At 34.2% G+C, this 21,279-nt stretch overlaps 1 protein-coding gene across 1 annotated transcript in view; it reads left to right on the top strand.

Moving 5' to 3' along the window:
* Window positions 1-20,624, top strand: part of LOC100375067 (uncharacterized) — a 69,975-nt gene extending 49,351 nt beyond the window's left edge. Inside the window, exons 45-65 of the mRNA XM_085502731.1 lie at window positions 525-1,376; window positions 2,068-2,271; window positions 3,125-3,220; window positions 4,581-4,796; window positions 5,773-6,906; window positions 7,356-7,550; window positions 7,730-7,807; window positions 8,243-8,452; window positions 10,269-10,586; window positions 11,110-11,325; window positions 11,660-11,710; window positions 12,614-12,826; window positions 13,323-13,565; window positions 13,944-13,964; window positions 15,680-15,901; window positions 16,826-16,928; window positions 17,415-17,467; window positions 18,042-18,108; window positions 19,684-19,802; window positions 19,967-20,130; window positions 20,441-20,624. Coding sequence (XP_085358857.1) covers window positions 525-1,376; window positions 2,068-2,271; window positions 3,125-3,220; window positions 4,581-4,796; window positions 5,773-6,906; window positions 7,356-7,550; window positions 7,730-7,807; window positions 8,243-8,452; window positions 10,269-10,586; window positions 11,110-11,325; window positions 11,660-11,710; window positions 12,614-12,826; window positions 13,323-13,565; window positions 13,944-13,964; window positions 15,680-15,901; window positions 16,826-16,928; window positions 17,415-17,467; window positions 18,042-18,108; window positions 19,684-19,802; window positions 19,967-20,130; window positions 20,441-20,455 — 4,790 coding nt within the window. The 3' untranslated portion in view covers window positions 20,456-20,624. The remainder of the gene's footprint in view (window positions 1-524; window positions 1,377-2,067; window positions 2,272-3,124; window positions 3,221-4,580; window positions 4,797-5,772; window positions 6,907-7,355; window positions 7,551-7,729; window positions 7,808-8,242; window positions 8,453-10,268; window positions 10,587-11,109; window positions 11,326-11,659; window positions 11,711-12,613; window positions 12,827-13,322; window positions 13,566-13,943; window positions 13,965-15,679; window positions 15,902-16,825; window positions 16,929-17,414; window positions 17,468-18,041; window positions 18,109-19,683; window positions 19,803-19,966; window positions 20,131-20,440) is intronic.
* The last annotated feature ends 655 nt before the right edge of the window (window positions 20,625-21,279 follow it).

Raw genomic sequence — 21,279 nt, forward strand, 5'->3', positions numbered from 1 at the left:
CCTTATTAATCTAAGAGTAAAATTATTTTGGTAACAATTTGCTAAAAAGAAATTCACTTTTCATGAGTATAATTTTGTTTTTTGCACCTTCAGAAGTCACCTACAGCCGCATGCATTGTTGATACTTTTTCTGAAGGCCCCTTCCTCCATCTGTTAACAAGCTGATCACTTACATGGACTTTTATTCCTGGCCATTCTATATTGATTTAATATCTCTACAAAATTAATCCTGCTACTGTTCGTATAATAATCTTCTCACAACCAGTTTCCTCTCTCCATCACAAATTTAAAAATAGTCCTGTATATAGTCTGCACAGAAGATTTAGACAAAATTTTGCCAATTTTTTTCACAAAAAAAATGAAATTTACTCAAATTTTGTCAGTTGGCTCCAAAATTAAGGTTCATTTCCAGAAATATTAAGGAATACTGTATAAGAAAAAAAAGTGCAGAAAAATTTGGGCAAGAAATTCTGGTGGTGAAAAGGTTAATTCATAACAATTATTTTGTATGTTCTTATTTGCAGTGAATCTGAATACAACAATAAACAACACTGTTATATTCTCATCAACACTGCAGCCAATAGTTAGAAACTTCACTATATTGACTGCATCTGGCGTGACTACAATGTGGGCGATACCAATGACTGTATATGATGGCTCGGACGCAGTCGCTGCGAACACAACTGCTACGTACTTACTCCTCAACACGCCAACAGGACCACAAAGTGTCTTGACAACTAAAAGTCTACCCGCTAACGCCGTACCAACCAGAAACACAACGGACAACAGTAATATGACAACAGACTATACAACCACCATCCAATTACCCACAGGTCCAGTTACCATCCGCGTCAAAACCCATGCATCTACCAATACAACATCCTACATAAACTATTCACTAACCATCGTTGATGTCGGAGTAACAAAACCATTGGAGCTGTTCACTGAGACCAAAACAGCATACCCAACCCAACAGTTTGTGGTGACTCCGTACGAAACTGTACACGTTAACACAGAAAAACTGTTTGATTTGAGCGTATCTCGATTCACGGACCCGAAGTTCGGTACTTTCCCATTCATAAATACGACACACTCGCAAACTGTGGCCAATGAGAATCCTGGAAATAACAAACTTACACCAGTGACAGTTATCACGCCAAACGGGCCAATCACAGTTATGATGCCAGATATCACTCCACTGACAACTCTCGACACAACTAAAACTACGACTGACGCCGACACTACAGTGCTACCTATGACTGTAATGACCCCTATCGGTGTGAAAACCATCTGGACTGTCGTCAGTACGACAGCAAGTAAAATCATGGACTACATACCAGTCAAACCAATAATTGTTTCAATTGTTTCTAACACAAGTAAGTATAAATTGAGTAATAATAATAAATTCATTGCATCCTTAAAAATAGTTTCTATAAATATAATAGACTCATTCAACTGTACATGTGTATATAGATATTGTAGACATATTAATGAATCTTTTCAAGTATATTGGAGAGTAAATTGGTGGATGGAAATTTCCGCTGTGTGTCCTGGCTGGAAAGTTTAAAGCAAGAGGATCATCACCAGAAATTGAGTCCCAAGCGACGATAACAACATATGCTAAAAACGCAAAGGCTCATGGGTAAATGCTTGTTTGTAAACAATGACAGGCTATGGCCATCTGACGCATGCGCATGTGATGACACCCCGCTTTAAGCTACGTATGCCTTAATAATTAAATTGCTTGAATGTGTTCCACCTAGTTTTAGTTGGCATATTGCATTTTAGTTTGCATCTTCAGTACCACGTCTACCACATCCAAGTTGTCAACAAGCTGATTAAACTTGATTTTAAGCGATTTTATTTTGACTCAGAATCCTCCAAAGAATCGGTCCTGTTAGAGGGCACACTTGTTAAATAAGATGATTGGTAAACTTTATTTTTATAACTGTTACTTAGTTGGATTGAGTGACTGGTCTTTGATCAATGATTGGTTGATTCATGACTGGTCTTCGATTAATGATTAATGATTTAATAATGATTTCACATTAATTTGTGTTTTTACAGCTCAACCACCTTGTTTCCACCAGACTCAAGTAGCTAAAGGATTAAATGCAGTGGAACCGACCTGTGAATCAACTGGGTATTTCACTCCACTGCAATGCATCAAGGGAAATTGCTATTGTGTTGACGTGAATGGGGTAGTTATTGCAGAGACAATTATTCCAACTTATGTTGGGGTAAAACCGCAATGTGAACGTTATAGAACAGGTAGATGCTTTAATAAACTTCTTACATTAAGTCAAAAATACACTTGTTAGCTCTGCTGTCGACTTTGTCAAGCGGAGCTTATCATATGAGTGATTTCCATCGGCGATCGTCGACTTTTTACTTTTTCGACTTCTTGAAAACTACAAGCAAGAATGCTTTGGTACTGTATGTACCTTGGGTAGACCTCTCTCAGATTTGTTCATTTTGTGATGATATCTTCAATTCTCTAATTTTGATGAATATTTTTGTCATTTTTGGTAAAAAGTGATATTTTCAAATTCTTGTTGAAAACAGCAAGTCTGATTGCTTTGATATACATATTGTTCATTTTTGAATAATATCTTCTGTTGTTTAATTGAAATGTGCATTGCTAATAGCGCAGCTATTAGAGCCGACAGGCTGCTTGTTTTATACATATAGGTAACTCAAGTGAACCTCTCTCAGATTTGTTCATTTTGTGATATTATCTTCAATTCTCTCATTTTGATGACTGTTTACGTCTTTTTCGGTAAAAAGTGATATTTTCAACTTTTTGTTAAAAATCGCAAGTCTGATTGCTTTGATACTGTACATATAGGTACCTCAGGTAAACCTCTCTCAGATTTGTTCATTTCGTGATGATATCTTCAATTATCTTATTTTGATGAATATTTTTGTCATTTTTGGTAAAAAGTGATATTTTCAAATTCTTGTTGAAAACAGCAAGTCTGATTGCTTTTGATACTATACATATTGTTCATTTTCGAATGATATCTTCTGTTGTTGAATTGAAATGTACATAGCTTAGCTATCTCAGTCGACAGGCTGCTTGTTTATTTATATTGATCAGAATCTATTTTGTTTTTGTTTACAGTTAGCGTGTTGAATACCACCCATCCTAACATCATTATCAAGACTAAACATATTCCTCACCCATGGAATATGAATATTAAGAAGACCTTCACAGAAGGTAAAATTGTTTCTTTTTTTTATTAGTACTGTAAAATCTGTATTAAAAGCCGTGGCTTCTATTAAACTGGTACAATGCAACAGAGGGGTGCGGCTTCTATTAGAGCATCTACACATATGAGAAATGGTGAATTTTTTGGTTCTCAATTGTTCAAAAAGAATGGATGGAGCTTCAATTAGGAATGCGGTTTCTAATACAGATTTTACGGTAGTAATGAATACACCATTTCATATACATGTACATGTAAATTGCACCCTCTAGTGGCAACTTGAAGGTTCTTTCAAATTGAAAACTGTTTTTGGTTGTGTTTAGTCCTTCATGATCTAAAATGTAGTAAATTAAATTACTTCAGATTAAAATGGTTTTTATGCTTTGAACGGCTTTGGCCTGGAGTTTTTTTAAAGGATTTTCATGGTATTTTGATCTATTAAATAGGGTGAAAAATTTATCACAATATTATGTTTTAAAAGTGCTATTTTATTAAAAAGTTAGATGTATGCAAAAGCCTTTTAAGAGTATTTAACAAGTAGAAATCATGGTTTTAGAGAAAATCAGTGGGAAACAGTTTTCATAGGAATTCATGTAAAAGCATTATTTCATAAAACTACCATCTATTTTACAATTTTTTTTACTATATTTCACTGATCGATATTTTCTGATATGACGAGATCTTTTCTCTTAAAGGGGCACCTTCCAGTTAAGATTAATTTCACAACAAATTTACTTTCTGGATTAAAATAACAATGGATAACAAAAGATAGATTAACATTGTAAACAACATAAACAATAGTGTCCCATGATTCTTCGGTGCAATCCATGGGATTGAGCGGTTCCCCTTTAAGAATCAATGATAAATGGCTCAAACATCTCTATTTTTCTTGTTTTTTTCTTGTGAATAACATAAAATAAAACCATAGTGAGAAAATCATGGAAATCTGAATATCCTTTCTAAAACCTGTGAACGACCAGAATTCCCAGCAGTGGTTCAAGTTGGCCATTAACGTATTGTTTTGATTTTATTGCATGCCCACTTGAAGTTTTTTCTCAAAACAATCATAAATTTCAGAAAAATCATGAACTGCCCTTTGATACATTGCAACAACTTTATTGACTTTATTTCAGTTTGTTCACTTGTTTTATGTCTCATACATTTTGTACACACATGCATATATTCGATATAGTTGAAACATCCGATACTACACTATTGCAAAATACATGTTTTTATGATGTCATGTGATGTCCAAATATGGATTGATGTTATATACGCTACTTCGTAGTATACCAGTCAATGTACTTGTCGCATGCTTGTTGACATATACCCGGTACCTAAAATATTCTAATATTTGTTTTCCTACTGCAGTGAGTGGACCATGTAAGCGTCATAGAATTATCGCCAATAAGCTTGGTCTCCAGTCTTCACTGAATTGCCATGAAGAAAATGGAACATTTACACCACTGCAGTGCCCCGATACAGATACGTGTTACTGTGTTGATAGCATGGGTGTGACTATTCCTGGTACTATTACTTCAGTGAGTGTCAATACCCCAGTACCACAGTGTGAGCAGTATAGAACATGTAAGTCTGTTTATACAACCCTAGTCGTGCATTCAGGTGAATTTTGATTATGATTGGTTAATTGGGTTGGGAAAGTCACACTCATATTGGTCCTCTCACCTTTTCACCACCAGACTTTCAGAGCCAAATTTTTCTGTACTTTTTTCTTATATTCTTTAATATTTCTAGAAGTGAAGTCTATTTTTGGAGCCAACAGACAAAATTTGGACAATTTTTGGGTTTTTTTGGGTATTTTTGTCCCAATTTTCTGAAGAAAATTGCAGACTATAAACAGGACTATTTTGTGCATTTGTGATGACAACTGCAGGGAACTATTGGTGGAAACGCTAAAGCATATTTGGTGCAATCACAGATGCTTAGAGATTTACCATAATGCAATTAATTGTGCTAAATTTCTGGTATTTCATCAAAAAACATAAATGGACATGATAATCTTATAACCTTCTTACTGTATAGTGTATTTGTATTTTGGACAAATTAAATTCATGGATTCAAACAAAATAAAAAGATGGGCATACAGCATTTTAGTTTGCATCTTCAGTACCACGTCTACCACATCCATGTTGTCAACAAGCTGATTAAACTTGATTTTAAGGGATTTTATTTTGGCTCAGAATCCCCCCAAAAATAAGTCCTGTTAGATCGAGGGCACACTGGTTAAATAAGATGATTGGTAAACTTTATTCTTATAACTGTTACTTAATTGGATTGAGTGACTGGTCTTTGATCAATGATTGGTTGATTCATGACTGGTCTTTGATCAATGATTGGATTGAGTGACTGGTCTTTGATCAATGATTGGTTGATTCATGACTGGTATTTGATCAATGATTGGTTGATTCATCTGATGCTTATAAATAGATCATTTTGTTAATTATATCATAATCCATAATTTTAGACTGATGTCAATAATTCTACTGGATATACGATCACATTTTTCCTTTTGTAATAATCTGTAATTGTGTTTATTTTTCAGTGAATATGAACACTACCAGTAGTGGTACACTGTTACTTCCACCACATGTTCAGCCTATTGTCACAAACACCACCATCATGACACCTACCGGCATTCGTAGTGTTTTTACACCAGTCTTAACTCACATGACAACTTATAATAACCTAACTAACAACTTTACACTGTATGCTAATATGACGACCAATACGACCACCCAGTTACCATTCAATTTACCAGTTAACGTTACCGCAAACGCCACACTGAATACCCCATATACATTCCCGACCAATGTGACTGTTATGACGCCAAATGGGTCAAAGACTGTTAATGTCATGGTTACTGTCATCATCACAAATGCGACTATAATGAGCTCGGCTTTGAGTTCGACAAACGTACCCTACAAGCCCCTGAATAGTCCCATTCCTACGGCGATACGTATTCCCCTCATACCGACCATGACATTGTCAACACCTTGGGGACATAGGCAATGGGAAGACAAGTTGACAACACCAGTATGGACTACACCATTTGCTAGTAGCCCTATAACGTCCCCATTCATGAACCCTTGGACGACTCCATTTAGTACATTGACAAGAACAGCTCCAGTGACAGCCACTGATACGTGCTACAGCCCAGTTTTGTATTCTCTCGCTATTCCATCTGATATCTCTACAACTTCCGAGATGAAGCCGTGGTTTATGCAGTACTTGGTTATAAACTATTTGAATTTCACCGGACCCTTAGATTATTCGCACACACATGTAACTGGTATGATCAAAGATGCTGTTCCCTACACTGGACTTACCCCATATGAACCAATGACTGTCTTTTCCCTGCACGCTTCTCTGCCCATGAATATGATTGACACTCGCATATCTAGCAATATTACAGCAACGCTGACACAGAAGGTCAGAGACACAACCACGTACCCAGTCACATTCATGACTCCATTTGGATCCATGACAAGATGGATGCCTGTTTTTAGTTTCACATGGTATACCAATATGACCCAGTCCTCTGTGCTACCAGTTGTCACTCCCTTGACGATTACAACAAAAACAGGCTTGGAGGTGATCTACACTGCTCAACCACCAGCAGAATTGAAACTTTCCGATACCACACCACCAATGATATTACCATTTGTCATAAACACAAGTAAGTGCAGTAAGTTTTCTTTCTGTTATTGGTCAGTAGTATACTGGGTCAAGTTAGGTCAGTTTCATGTTCCTTCTACATTTTACCTAATTTATTATACATGTAATTATTATTATTATTATTAATTATTGTACCCCACATTCATATCACTGGTTTCAGGGGGGGCTGACCATTAGGGAAAGAGGAGAGACAGTGTGCATACTTTTTTTCCCCCTTCACTGAATGTAAAACATTATTTATATTTTTTCTCTATCAGATTTATGTGTTTTTTTATTTTATTTTATTATTTCATATTTTTCTCAAAATTTTCTGCAGATTTTTTCTAATCATCGCCAACCTTTTTTCTCTGTTCAAAGGTCTATTTTTTTAAAAGAGTTACATTAGTATTGAACAGAAACACTTATATTTGATTATGTAAACACATTGTAAATTTGTTCTTATTACTACAGCCCAAGCACCATGTACCAACCTTCAGCACATAGCAAAGCTTCTTGGCGTTATTCCACCCACCTGTCACGAAGATGGTACATTCACAACATCCCAGTGTACCGGGCAGATATGCTACTGTGTTGACTCAGTGGGTGTGTTGATTGCAAGTACTGTTATAGCACATAGGAGACCATATTGTCACCCTTATAAATCAGGTATCCTATTTTCATTCTTATATTCCTATACTTTTCTCTTTTAGAAAAAAAAACCATTGACCTTATTTGGAAATTATATTACATCATTATGAATTTGTATAACATTTTGACACTGAATTGGTCATGAAAAAATAATATTAAAGTTTTATAACAGCACATTATGTTTTTTTTTTGTCTAGTGACCCTGATAAACACCACAATTACAAATATTACCACAGAAGTCACCATGAGTGCCAATCACCATCCTGTCACTAAAGGTAAATTACCCTTTGTTTTATTGGTATTACATGAATGCAGACCTTCAATACCTCAGTCAAAGGAACCTCATTAATATGGTCTTTATATGAAGTTTGTATTACTTTTTATGGAAAACATTTTTCCAGAAAATAATGAGATGGTATGACGTACTGTTGCAACAAAAACGTATTTATTTGAGTCATGGAATAATTTATTTATAAACAGAATCATGGTAGCTTTGGTCTCTAAACAAATGCAGAGCTGCAGCAATAGGGTGGTCACATAAGACAGGCTTTATACGCGTGTTGCTTGTATGCTATGCTTTGGGACTGCTCAAAAGTACGTGGTCACTATTGGCAGGTGGTCTTATACAGAGGTGGTCACTGTAAACACATGTTTGACTAAATACCATATACCCATACAGTCACACACTAGACACTCCTGTTTGTTTACAGCTGTTGGACCATGTACACGCCATCAAAGAATTGCCAGAAGTTATGGTCTTACCACGATGGACTGTCATGCTGAGAATGGTACATTCATTCCAAGCCAGTGTGTTGATTCTGTATGTTACTGCGTGGATAGGAATGGAGTTACAGTGCCTGGAACTCCTACTGTTGTCACTCCTTACAACCCTGCACCTAACTGTCAACTCTATAGAAATGGTAGGCCTGTATTACTCTACACTTTTAATACTGCATTTTTGACTCCCATGTGCGAAGCACACAATGGGAGTCTTTGCAGTTGGTGTGTCTGTATGTGTGTGTGTGTGTACATTGTATGTGTGTCCGTCTGTTCCACTGTTATCTCAAGAACCATATATCAGTTTTTGATGAAACTTGTTACATATATGCTCTGGGCCAATGCGCATATTTGATAAGGTTTTGGTAAAAATCCATGCATATTAATTACCTAATTTACATAATAATTAGCTAATTTTTAGCTGTTCCAACAACCATTTACTGGATTTTGATAAAACTTGGTGCATAGATGCTCTGAACTTATGCGCAGATTTGATTAGTTTCTGGTAAAATCCGTGCTTATTAGTTACCTAATTTGCATGGCGATTAGTCAATTTTTGTTTTTTCCACTAATACCTCAAGTACTAATTTCATACATATATAGATGTTATAGGACACTGCACTAACCTGATAGTTTTTAGGGTAATATCAGTACATATTAATTACATAATTTGTATAATTAATTAATTTTCAGCTTTTGATATTTCAAGTATTTCATTACATTTCAATGAAACTTGGTACATAGATACTCAAGGACTATGCAGAGATTAGTTTCAGGGTAAATAATTGTGCATATTAATTACCTAATAAATTAATTTTCAACTTTCACCCTGATATCTCAAGTACCAATCATCCCATTTCAATGAAACATGGATGCTGTAGAACAATAGACAGACCTGATTAATTGTGGGTTAAAATCTGTACATTTTAATTACCTAATTTGCATAATTAACTAATTCTAAGCTATCACACTGATATCTAAAGTACTAAATATTTCATTTTAATGAAACTTAGTACAAAGATGCTCTAGGAAAATGTACAAACCTGATAAGTTTGGGGTTAAAATCTGTTCATATTAATTCCATAATTAGCATAATAATTCATAATGTTTTAGTTTTAATCACATTTCAATAAAACTTGATACATAGATGGTCTGTTATATTGCGCAGACCTTATTAGTTTTATAATCAAATCTATTCATATTAATTTTCAGCTTTTCCATCAATATCTCAAGTACTACTTGTACTTCGAATTATTTTTAATGTGTCTCCAATACTTTCAGCACATGGGAGTTCTTTCTAAGCTTTCTTTGATTAATTCTATACATGTCATTTCTTTAGGTGCAGCGTTTTTGACATTTTTTCGCAATCCTCTCTAATGAGCATGAAGATGGCTATTAACTTATTAGCTAGGTAGACATGCTACCAAATAGATTTGATCAACAGTTGGGTATGTCCTTAAGTAACCATGCAAAATTCATTATTAGCAGTTAGAAGTGCTTGCTAATCATAAAATGATGTTTTTGGCACCTACCAACTATAATTACACCCCCAGCAACCAGAGTGAACCTTTATAAGTTTAACCTCTTGATTAACTTAGAGTATACTTTTCATTTGCTGATGAAAAGCATGTACCTAGCAACCATAAACATGTTTATAGCAACCACACACAAGACATCAGCTTTGTAAGTCAATATGGAAGGAAATTTTGACACCTAACAACTATATGTGGCCAAATCCCCTAGCAACCACTGGGGAAAGGGTACAACAGACCAATAAATCGTACTTTTGCAGTTCATGGGAATTCTTTCCAAGTCTCTTATAATTATGATAATGATCAGCTTTATAATCAGGGTTATCATGATAATAATAATATTATTGTTTATTATTGACATAAGTTATTGTAAAATAGAAATGTAGTACAAGTAGATATAAATATTATATAATATTTTATGTTTTAGTTGATTTGAATCTGATGTACAATGGAACTATCATGCTGAATCCAACGACAATTCCTGTTGTCAGGGAGGTCTCTGTAGTAACACCAAGTGGACCAAAGACGGTGTGGACACCAATCACAACTGATATGACACCCAACACCTCCGACAAACTGATGACTTTCCAAATGACAACAAGGAATACGACAACAGCTCGTCAAGTTACCGTAATGACGGCAAAGGGAGTACAGACTATTTGGGCCAATGTGCCATGGACTATATTACCTTTTACTGTACACAGTAGTATTAACACTACCACCAATACTACTAACACAAATTCAAGTAAGTCAGTGGTTAATTTGAAAAAGTGTTATGCTTTGAAATACTGTGATTTGTCGCAACAAAATTTTAAAACTACATGTAGTATTGGGAAATACCTTATTTGCTGTGTTAAAAATGCATCGCTAATAAAATACTTTATTATGTTATTCTGTATCATTAAAATATGACCTAAAAACCTCTGTTATTTACATATTCAAGGCAAGAAAATAAAAACAATTTTGCTTCTTATCTCTCAATAAAATTGAAAAAAAATTACATTTAGATTCCACAACAAAATTAAAATGGAATGCACTACTACTAATATTACTGTGGTATAAAACAAAATATTTTAGGTTCATACATTGCGTGTCTGATATCGAATGTTGGTTTAGTGCCAATAATCTTATTATAATGACTTTTTGATGAAAAATACAAGACTATATAATTAAAATAATGTTTCTTTAGCTGCTGTCATTCACATGATATATAATAGTACATTTGCCAATGTTGTAACTTGGTGGTTTTATGTTTTCCAATGCCACAGCACAAACACCAGCCTGTATCCGCCAGACTCAGATTGCTCATGAGGTGCATGGGGTTGTGAAACCAATATGTTCACCTATCACTGGTGAATATGAAAAATTACAATACAATCCTGTTACTGGTACATATTACTGTGTTGATATCAATGGTGTTATTATTCCAAATACTGTCACCCCATCTATCTTACCAGAACCCTCATGTGAATTGTATGGTAATGGTAAGTATTGAATCCATCCCGGATATGACAATTAACTTTTATCTGATCCGATTTATCTGATGTTGTCTTTATGTCCAAATATGGACATCCTACCATAGCAAATGTAACGTAATTTTGAGATATTCACATAATATGTTGTGAATAAATGCATCCAAAAATTCTAGTGTTATATAAGTTGCCATTGATTTTTTTTATGCATAAATAGTAGTAAATTACTGTCAGGTACATGATGCCCCATGCTTCTAAGCCAGCTAGGTGATTTGAGTGAGTGGTGCAGTGATGATGTACATCAGTCATTCAGAATACTGGAATAATATATACTATTGTTTTTTAGTTACTCTGAATGTTAACGCTACTGGCAACTATACTTGGGCTAATGCGACAGGTGAGTAGTGACCCACTGATGTAAACCTTAAGCTTTTCACCAGTAGACTTTCTCACCCAAATTAATCTGGACATTTTTATTCTTATATTCTTCAATATTTTTGGAAATGCTCCTCTAATTTTTGAACCAACATTCAAAATTTGGGTCAATTTTCAGTTTTTACACGAAAAATTTGGCTATTATTGTCCCAATATTCTGAAGGAAAGTGCAGACTATAAATGAGATTATTTTGTGAATTTGTGAGGGAACTGGTAGTGAAAAGGTTAAATGACCAGATATTGACACTGCATGTCGTCATCTGATTCACATTGGCTGGCAAGATGGTAGTTGGCTAAGTTGGATTTATACTTGGAGAGATGTGTTGCCATAAAGTGAATTCAAATTTTCAGCTTTGTTAGTCTGATTTAAATCTGATTTATGTCGGTATAGTGGCTCCAGATACTATAAATTCTGGTTGCCTGTGTATCCCTCCATCTACATGAGATTTTGTGTATCATGCCACTGTCTACTGATCGAGGCAGTCTATAATTGGTTGTCAAATCCAGAAAGGTGCAACTTGTGTAGCAACACTGTACTTAGTCTGATATAGTTAAAGTTTATGTACATCAGAGAATGATCTTAAAAGTGACTGGATTTTAATCAAATGACTAATTTTTTACTGGGTTTAAATTTTGCTGATTTACCATTTCAGACATACATTTGTATTCAGAGGGTTTTAAATTCACAGTTTTATCATTTAGATAATGTGTTCTATGCTAAATTTTACATATTCACTGGGTTTTAATTTAGCGCATTTTCTAGTCAGCGAAATAAGCAAAATTAAAACCCAGTGAATAATTGACCCTTTTACAGTATGATGTCTGTTCTTTACTTACACCACTATCATGTTTCTTTATTAAATAGGTTCCACTTCATGCTGGCAGCAAAGAAAGTCCGCCTTAGCCACTCCCGGCAAGTTTGTTCCATTTTGTGAACCCAATGGTACATTTACTCCACTTCAGTGCAACCCAAATACTGGATATTGTTTCTGTGTTGATCCAGCCGGCCATGTAGTACCAAAGACAGTAACTCATGTCACAAGAGGAACACCAGCATGTTGGGCATTCCATGGTAATGGTAAGTTGTTAATATATACAAGTATGTATTACTAAGTAGTTACAGTAACCAAAATACTTTATTTTTGCTTGAAATTTATTTTCACTATTTTTTCAAGAGATGATTCAGTGAAAATAAAATCTAATGAATATACCTTTTTTCCTGTTTTTTACATTCAACTCATCAAAAATCAGTGAAAATAAATTCTATACAAAATACACAAAAAGCCTTTTCAGCGAAAATTAATTCCAGCTAAAATAAAGTATTTTACAGTAATACATTCCATAGTAATGGTAAGTTATACTAATACATACAAGTAGTAATCAATTACTGTAACATTCATAACTGAAGAAATTCGAGCCTGTTGGTCATAATAATGGTAACTTACATGTATGCTAATACATATTATTAACCATAAAGTAACAATACAGTAAAGAAGTGAATAGTAAGTTACAGAAATAAAAAGACAAGCACCTGGATTAACTGAAAATATTACAATATCTGTTCTGATTACCAGTAAGTAACTCTACAGCTGCTAGAACAAGTCAAAGGCCAGCCAACTACTGGAAAACATTGTGTCAAACTCAACAGCAGCTATACCAGCCGATTCCAGGCAGTTTCTATCCCAGATGTAACGCTAACGGCGGTTTCTCACCAGTACAGTGTCATGATAGCGCAGGTTACTGTTACTGCGTAACGAAAGATGGAGCTCCAATCCCTGGCAGTACTACTACCATTGGTATCCCAGACTGCTCTAGTTGTAAGTACTTGTTTGGATAAAAATAGTTCTCATTCACAAATGGCCTTCAAGAGTGAGAGTGAGAGAACCATGTGATTAGTGTTGCCCCCAAATATTGTTTGATTCTCTACTGCTCCAAACACCATAGTTTCCATGGCAACAGTAGACGCATTGATGTTAGAGAATGGAACAGTATTCAGGGGGATAAAAACAAGTCGCTTGGACGTATATCTCGCTCTCGATAAAATCTTGATGGCCATATACAAATAAAGTCTATTACTTATCATGATTTTCCTATTGTATCCATGTTTTGGAGAATTATATTGTTTTTTTTTTAACTTACTTCCATACGAGTCCATACAGCAACGTCTCTTATAACATATGCTCTTTACTTTACAGATACATCAGTGCCTGCTCCAAGTAAGTAATGTTTAGCAAAAACAAATATTCCATTTTTGCTGCTAGAAATAGTTACAATTAATTAAAAAAAGTTGATATCTATGTCTCTGTAAAATTAAAGTTGTTCACAGCAATCGCAATATACTTTACGAGTGAATACATATTGACTGAAAATGAATGAGAGCAATAGCATACCAATATACTTTACGAGTGAACACATATTGACTGAAAATGACTGAGGGCAATAGCATACCAATATACTTTACGAGTGAGCACATATTGACTGTAAATAAAGGAAGGCATTAGCTTTAATAGTGAAGATATAGCATATAGTAACAGACTAAATAAGGGCAATAGCATACCAATATACTATACGAGTGAACACGTATTGACTGTAAATATAGGAGGGCATTAGCTTTAGTGAAGATATAGCATATAGTAACAGACTAAATGAGGGCAATAGAATACCAATATACTATACGAGTGAACACATATTGACTGTAAATATAGGAGGGCATTAGCTTTAGTGAAGATATAGCATATAGTAACAGACTAAATGAGGGCAATAGCATACCAATATACTATACGAGTGAACACATATTGACTGTAAATATAGGAGGGCATTAGCTTTAGTGAAGATATAGCATATAGTAACAGACTAAATGAGGGCAATAGCATACCAATATACTATACGAGTGAACACATATTGACTGTAAATATAGGAGGGCATTAGCTTTAGCATATAGTAACAGACTAAATGAGGGCAATAGCATACCAATATACTATACGAGTGAATACATATTGACTGTAAATATAGGAGGGCATTAGCTTTAGTGAAGATATAGCATATAGTAACAGACTAAATGAGGGCAATAGCATACCAATATACTATACGAGTGAACACATAATGACTGTAAATATAGGAGGGCATTAGCTTTAGTGAAGATATAGCATATAGTAACAGACTAAATGAGGGCAATAGCATACCAATATACTATACGAGTGAACACATAATGACTGTAAATATAGGAGGGCATTAGCTTTAGCATATAGTAACAGACTAAATGAGGGCAATAGCATACCAATATACTATACGAGTGAACACATAATGACTGTAAATATAGGAGGGCATTAGCTTTAGTGAAGATATAGCATATAGTAACAGACTAAATGAGGGCAATAGCATACCAATATACTATACGAGTGAACACATGACTGTAAATATAGGAGGGCATTAGCTTTAGTGAAGATATAGCATATAGTAACAGACTAAATGAGGGCAATAGCATACCAATATACTATACGAGTGAAGCTATAGTGACTGGCTGAATGAGGGCACTATCATACCAATATACTGTGACTGACTAAATGAGGGCAATAGCATATCAATATACTGTAAAAGTATATAGTGTATAAGATATACATTGTAGTGTACGACTGAATGAGGGCAATAGCATACTATATGTAAAACTAATTGTCTACCGAGTAAAGATACAATTCTATGAAATTACAATTAGGACCTGCAGTTCTCACATCAATATATAATTGATTTTATTCCTCTATAATTATCATAATGATTGATTATCCCACCATTAAATCATTGCTATAAGTGAGTACAACATTTGAGATTTAGTGGATAACATCATGGCACTCATGGCAGTGTTGCTACGATGAGGGAAGCTTGTTTGTGTTAGGTTGTCGTTTTCCGAAACTGATCTGTCTTTTTATTCTTCTAGCTACTACTTCCAAGGACTGCCACACTGCACAATCACTGTATGACAGATCTAGTAAAATCCACGCTGGCGCTGTGCGTCCATGGTGTGAAGTGGAAGGCACCTACTCTCCTATACAATGTCATGTTGGATTGGGATACTGCTTCTGTGTTGACCCCAAAACTGGTGCAGAAATTCCCGGTACTGAGACTCGGGGCAGACCAGATTGTACTCCTCGAATAACTCGTAAGTTTTCGCACTTCCGTTATCAATACAATTAATATCTGCTTCCCATCATTTAAATGTGAGATTGGGGTATGTTCTTTCTTAAAATATTTAATTAGAGACAGATAGATGAATGTTTTAATTTTTTTTATTCGTTCAGGAATACTGGTAATATGCAAATTTTTACACAATTGAAATCTCACACACATTTCAGTCTTTCCATTCTATATTTGTCAATCTTGCGTTCTTCACATTTTTAAGTGTTTTACATAAGAACAATACACTCATTATGAATATTCTATATATTCTATTCTATGCAATTTTTGCCAATAACCCAAAAAATTTTCAAATATTTAATTTTGCATATCTATGAATAAGTCTGCTTTCCACTTTTCTGAATTGCACATTGATTATATTTTTCTGTACTATCGTTTGAATGTTGTAACTTTTTCCCACCAAAATGCAGATATTACATTTCGCACAATTTATCTATTTTTCAAATTTCTGTGTTATCAACAATTTAATTTTGAATGTCTGAATATTCTATAAACCAGATAGACATTGTCTCACTGTCTACAGATCTTGATCACAAATTTTGTAAAATGAAAGAAATTTTGTTTTTTTTGCAAGTATGCAAGGTGACAAAATAATATGCACATTAATCTGGCTCAAAACCTATAAACCAAGTTTAATTTAAAAAAAGTAATGACAAGTTCCTTAAATTGTAGACCAATTAGGCCAGGCTCAAAAAAATCACTTATGAAATTTTCAAATTGGCTTTTTTAAGGGGAGTTGGGGGATCACATTGGAGGTGCATTGTATGCAAGATACAGAAATATAAGAGCTAATTTTATTCTGAATACAATTTTCCTATCTGGTGAAATTCTTTGTTTTTTTTTTAAGAATAAATAAATATTAATCCCACATTGTTCATTTTCCCATTAGCAAAGTCACCAGTGGAGATAGTAGAAAAAGACTATGATTGCTATGACGATAAAGGCAAAGGATACGAGAGAGGAGAACGACTGTATAGAAGATGCAACAAATGGTAAATATCACTTTGGTTTCACGTTTAGGTAACCTCCAGTCCGTGTCCCTCTAACAGAACTGATTTTGCAAGGATCCAAAGTCGAAATGGAATTTCAAAAATCAGTTTGTTGACTGCTGGATAGGTTGGCTTTTTAGAAAAAATAAAATTGTATTTGACTGTATAGGTTACTTAAGTCACAAACAAAAATTTTAGATCCCTGATTTCCTGCGTTTTCACATTTATTTGTTCATAAAACGTGAATTTTTATTTTATCAAATTACACATTAAATAACTATAGTAGGATGCTTTTCAAGATCTCTTTATCAATGTACAATCAATGCATGCCAGTGAATTAACACAAGTAGTCACAGGAAATCTCTTTGTGTTAGTGGCACACTGCCTCTAATACATCAGAGGGAAAGAATAATGTTTGTCATGCCCGTGGGTGCTACTTTCGAACAAGATTGAATTAATTTAAGTTTTTCGTCATTTGACTATTTCTAGTTGGTGCCGACCTGGCGGTGAGTTTGTATGTACAAAGAAGAGATGTCAATCAAGTAAGTATTTCTCATTACGGTAGTCTCCATTGGTCAAAGTCCAAAATACAGACTTGAGCTTTGACACATACTAGCATACATATACATGTTGATTTTTTTCATTCAATGACCTTTATTTGACTAGTAGCTATTACTGTCAAACACATCATCAATCATTTTTCAAGCATGTTTGGGCTTTGCATTCATATTTACACATTATAATTTTATTTTGGCCAATTTTGTTAAATTTTGTTTGTACAAGTTTTTATATGCACGATGTTTTGTGGGGTGAGGGCTTGATAAAATTTAACATCAAATTTCTATAATGAATGCAATAGCATCATAAAATTGTGTCAATCTCAATGCCGAGAATTATTTTCAGCAAGCTTCAATTTTACATTTACCAGTAACAGTAATCTCTCGGTTGTTTTTGGAAGATAAGAAAAAATAGACGTGGAAAAACTCTGTTTCTTGTAGAGTACTTAAGATTATTTGTAAGCACACATCAATGAAAAATTAATACATTTATGACTTTCCATCTTACACATCCATCTCGTGCAATGTCTCAAATTTGTATTCTGTTCATAATTTTTAGATGTTTGTTACGAAAATGGCAGACGACAGAAAGACGGCTCAACAAAAAGAAATGATTGTAATACTTGGTAAGTTGACGGATTTAAATTATTTTTTTTTACAAAAAGATAAATTATAACTGTTCAAATTTAGTTAACATGGGTTATTTTTAGTTACTTAGTACCTTAATGATTTTTTTTTTCAGTCAAAAATGTTATTTTTACTTTGATACTTGGTATATTTTGTAACAAGCTGATAATAATTGCAATTGCCATAGCAACAACTATATAAATTACCATGACTGTGGTAACATTATCAACTTTGTTTTGAGGAAGACACTTTACAAACCATTGAAAATATTTAAACCATGAGGTTACTTGTTTTAGTAAGGGGTAGATCATTAAAAACTCAAAATTTTCCCTCACCTAGTTTTGAGATGCATCTTTTGGAGATACAGGTATACATGTATGTATCTGTTTACTACCGATATCTAAGGGACGACGTCAAAATATCGATGTCGGATAAAAAACTTATTTGCTGTAAATTGGGGGTGGGGGGTTTTGAACTCAAAAAAGTTTCCATCCTACAAAAACGATTTTATTTTTTAATAAAGTTAAAAAAACCTTGGAGTATTTGTAGTTTTTTTTTTTTTTATCCAATCATAGACAAAAATAACAGAAAATGAAAAAAAAACATCCAAGATGAGAAAATGGTTTGGTCCGAGTGTAAATATGTGCGTCAAATGAGGCCAATTTCAGGGCATGGACCTAGAGCATGCACAGAACCCAGAAAAGTAGTTTGCATATGCGTATATTCCTCTTCATTATTACAACCAACCGCTATGCCATACTACTGTCCGATTATCAATTTGTACTTAATAGTGAATGTAGTCTGACGTTTCAGTGGGGGGGGGGGGTTCAGGAAAAAAGTAAAAAATTGAGTTTTTTTATCCGACATCGATCTTTTGACATCGTCCCTAAAGAACTGCTAATCTAACAAATTGAAACTGGGTAAGGTCTTGGTGGAAATCACTAAATCTAAATCTGGAAATTAGTTGAAATATTGTGGTCTGTTTGGTTATCCAGTATACTGTAAAACACGTCTTTTTAGCTAGAATGTCAATTGAGAATAAAGTATATTCTCACAATGAGATTGTTGGCATTTTAGCTAAATTAAGATTTAGTTTAATAATTCATGTATGGAGTCAAATTCGCTAAAATGGCATGTAGCTATTTCATTGTGTTTTACAGTATATTTGTTCAACATATTATTGCCTGAAGCGTATGAGATTTGTGTTTGATTACAGTTTCCAAGGCGCACAAGGGGGGGGGGGGCTTAACAATTTAGTTCATATGCGTGTCTGCTCTACAAATATTTCAAGTACCAATCATCAGATTTCAATGATGCTTTGTGATACTGCACAAATCTGATAAATTTTCAGTGGAAATCTGTTACTAATATATAATGGTGTTATACACTACTCTACTCCCATATATGTTTTGTTTTTTTTAATGAAAACCATTTAGCAACAGGCCAATTTTTCGTTTATTGTGATACACTTCTGTCTCTGAGATTCAATGACTATCAAGTACTTTTAGTTTGAACAATGTTAGTATACATTCACTTGGTTTACTAAATATATTTCTTGTTGTTTATTATTTTAGCACATGTATGGGAGGTGCATGGGTTTGTACTTTGAAGGCATGTACGACAAATCAAGAGAGACAGACTTTAGCAGCAACAACAACAACAACAACAACAACCCATACTGGGACAGAACAAAGTGAGTTTTAATCACAGACTGCACGTCATCTCTGTCATGAACTTTCATGCAGTGACTATCTTTGCCCATTAATATCATGCAGTGTCCATCATTGGTCTGTGATATAATGCATTTTTTGATCAATCTGTAAATGTAAAATAACACGTTTGTACCTTCATTCACAGTAGCAGCATGTCCGAGTGGTCAAACCATAGAAAAGTGTCCTTATGATCCATGTGAAGCGATGCCAATATGTCGCAGTAATCCCTTAGCCGTCTGCATACCAAATGATTGTGCTGGATGTGAGAGAGTCTTCTATGATCTCTGGGGTAAACAAGTCAAATGTCAGGTATGTTTGCATCATCTCTGAATTCCACAGACAGAATTATACTTTTGTGGTTGCTGGTCTGACAGATTTCAATTTCTAATACTGTAAATTTTGTAATTCTCACTGCTAGAAATTTCAGGATTTAATGGCAGTCGTAAAAAGTCACTGACTCCACATGTCACAGGATTCCAAACTATTTTCACTGCTACAAAATGTTGTCATTTACATTGACTCGTATCATATAAAGTGTTGAACAATACTTTTCCCAGTGATCTATCATAGCTACCATATGTGTAACAATTGTGAAATCATGCTCTTTTTTTTTTTTCAGGACTGGGATGAGTAAATGATGCCAACCAAAACTACCAAACTGAAGTTATTATTTTTTTTAAGTTTTTTTTCTTTTGATTTTATTAAGAAGAAATTTCCTTGCTGAGTGTAAACAGATGGGTTATCTCAGGGATAAATGATGCGGGAATAATAAATGGATTTTACAGTTATTTCACAATAATAAACTGCTTTGTGTTTTTACTTTGAGATACAAGATACTGTAGGAATTGTAATGATTTAAGTTTGTAACGGGTAAACACATTGAACTTAAACACTAAGCATTCTACTGTAACAACCTATATATTGCCTGAAAGCTTAGATATAGGTTGTACCAATGTTTAAAGGGATTACCTGACAGCCAGTATCGTTATTGTGAATATTGTAACATACTATCTGCAATATAGTCTTTGCCATCTTTCTTTCCTTCAGCAGCATTTTCATCTTCAGTATATCGTTGTATTACGGTTTTAGGTGATTGTGGCTTTGGCAAACCAATTACAACTCTTTGTATGATGTTTTTGCAGGATTGTCACAAGTCCCGTTTTACAACCCATTTGCAACAGCTGCTCTAGAAAGGAATGGTCAATAAATTGGTTGACCATTTAACTATTCCAAATTTTGAATTACATATAATGACACAAACTGCTCAAACATACCATAATACAGATGTCTGATGGCTTTCTTATCTACACATTACTAGTGTAAGGGATACTTTATTGATCAACAATATGATGAACCAAACACTCCATGTTTATAGATCTCTCTAATGAATCATGACCATCTACTTCCTTATGTTAAATTGCTTGCTACCTGCACAGATTAGTCATTGTGCAACTCGCT

This window comes from Saccoglossus kowalevskii, chromosome 8, assembly GCF_978046115.1.
Source record: "Saccoglossus kowalevskii chromosome 8, keSacKowa6.1, whole genome shotgun sequence".
Classification (NCBI taxonomy): Eukaryota; Metazoa; Hemichordata; class Enteropneusta; family Harrimaniidae; genus Saccoglossus; species Saccoglossus kowalevskii.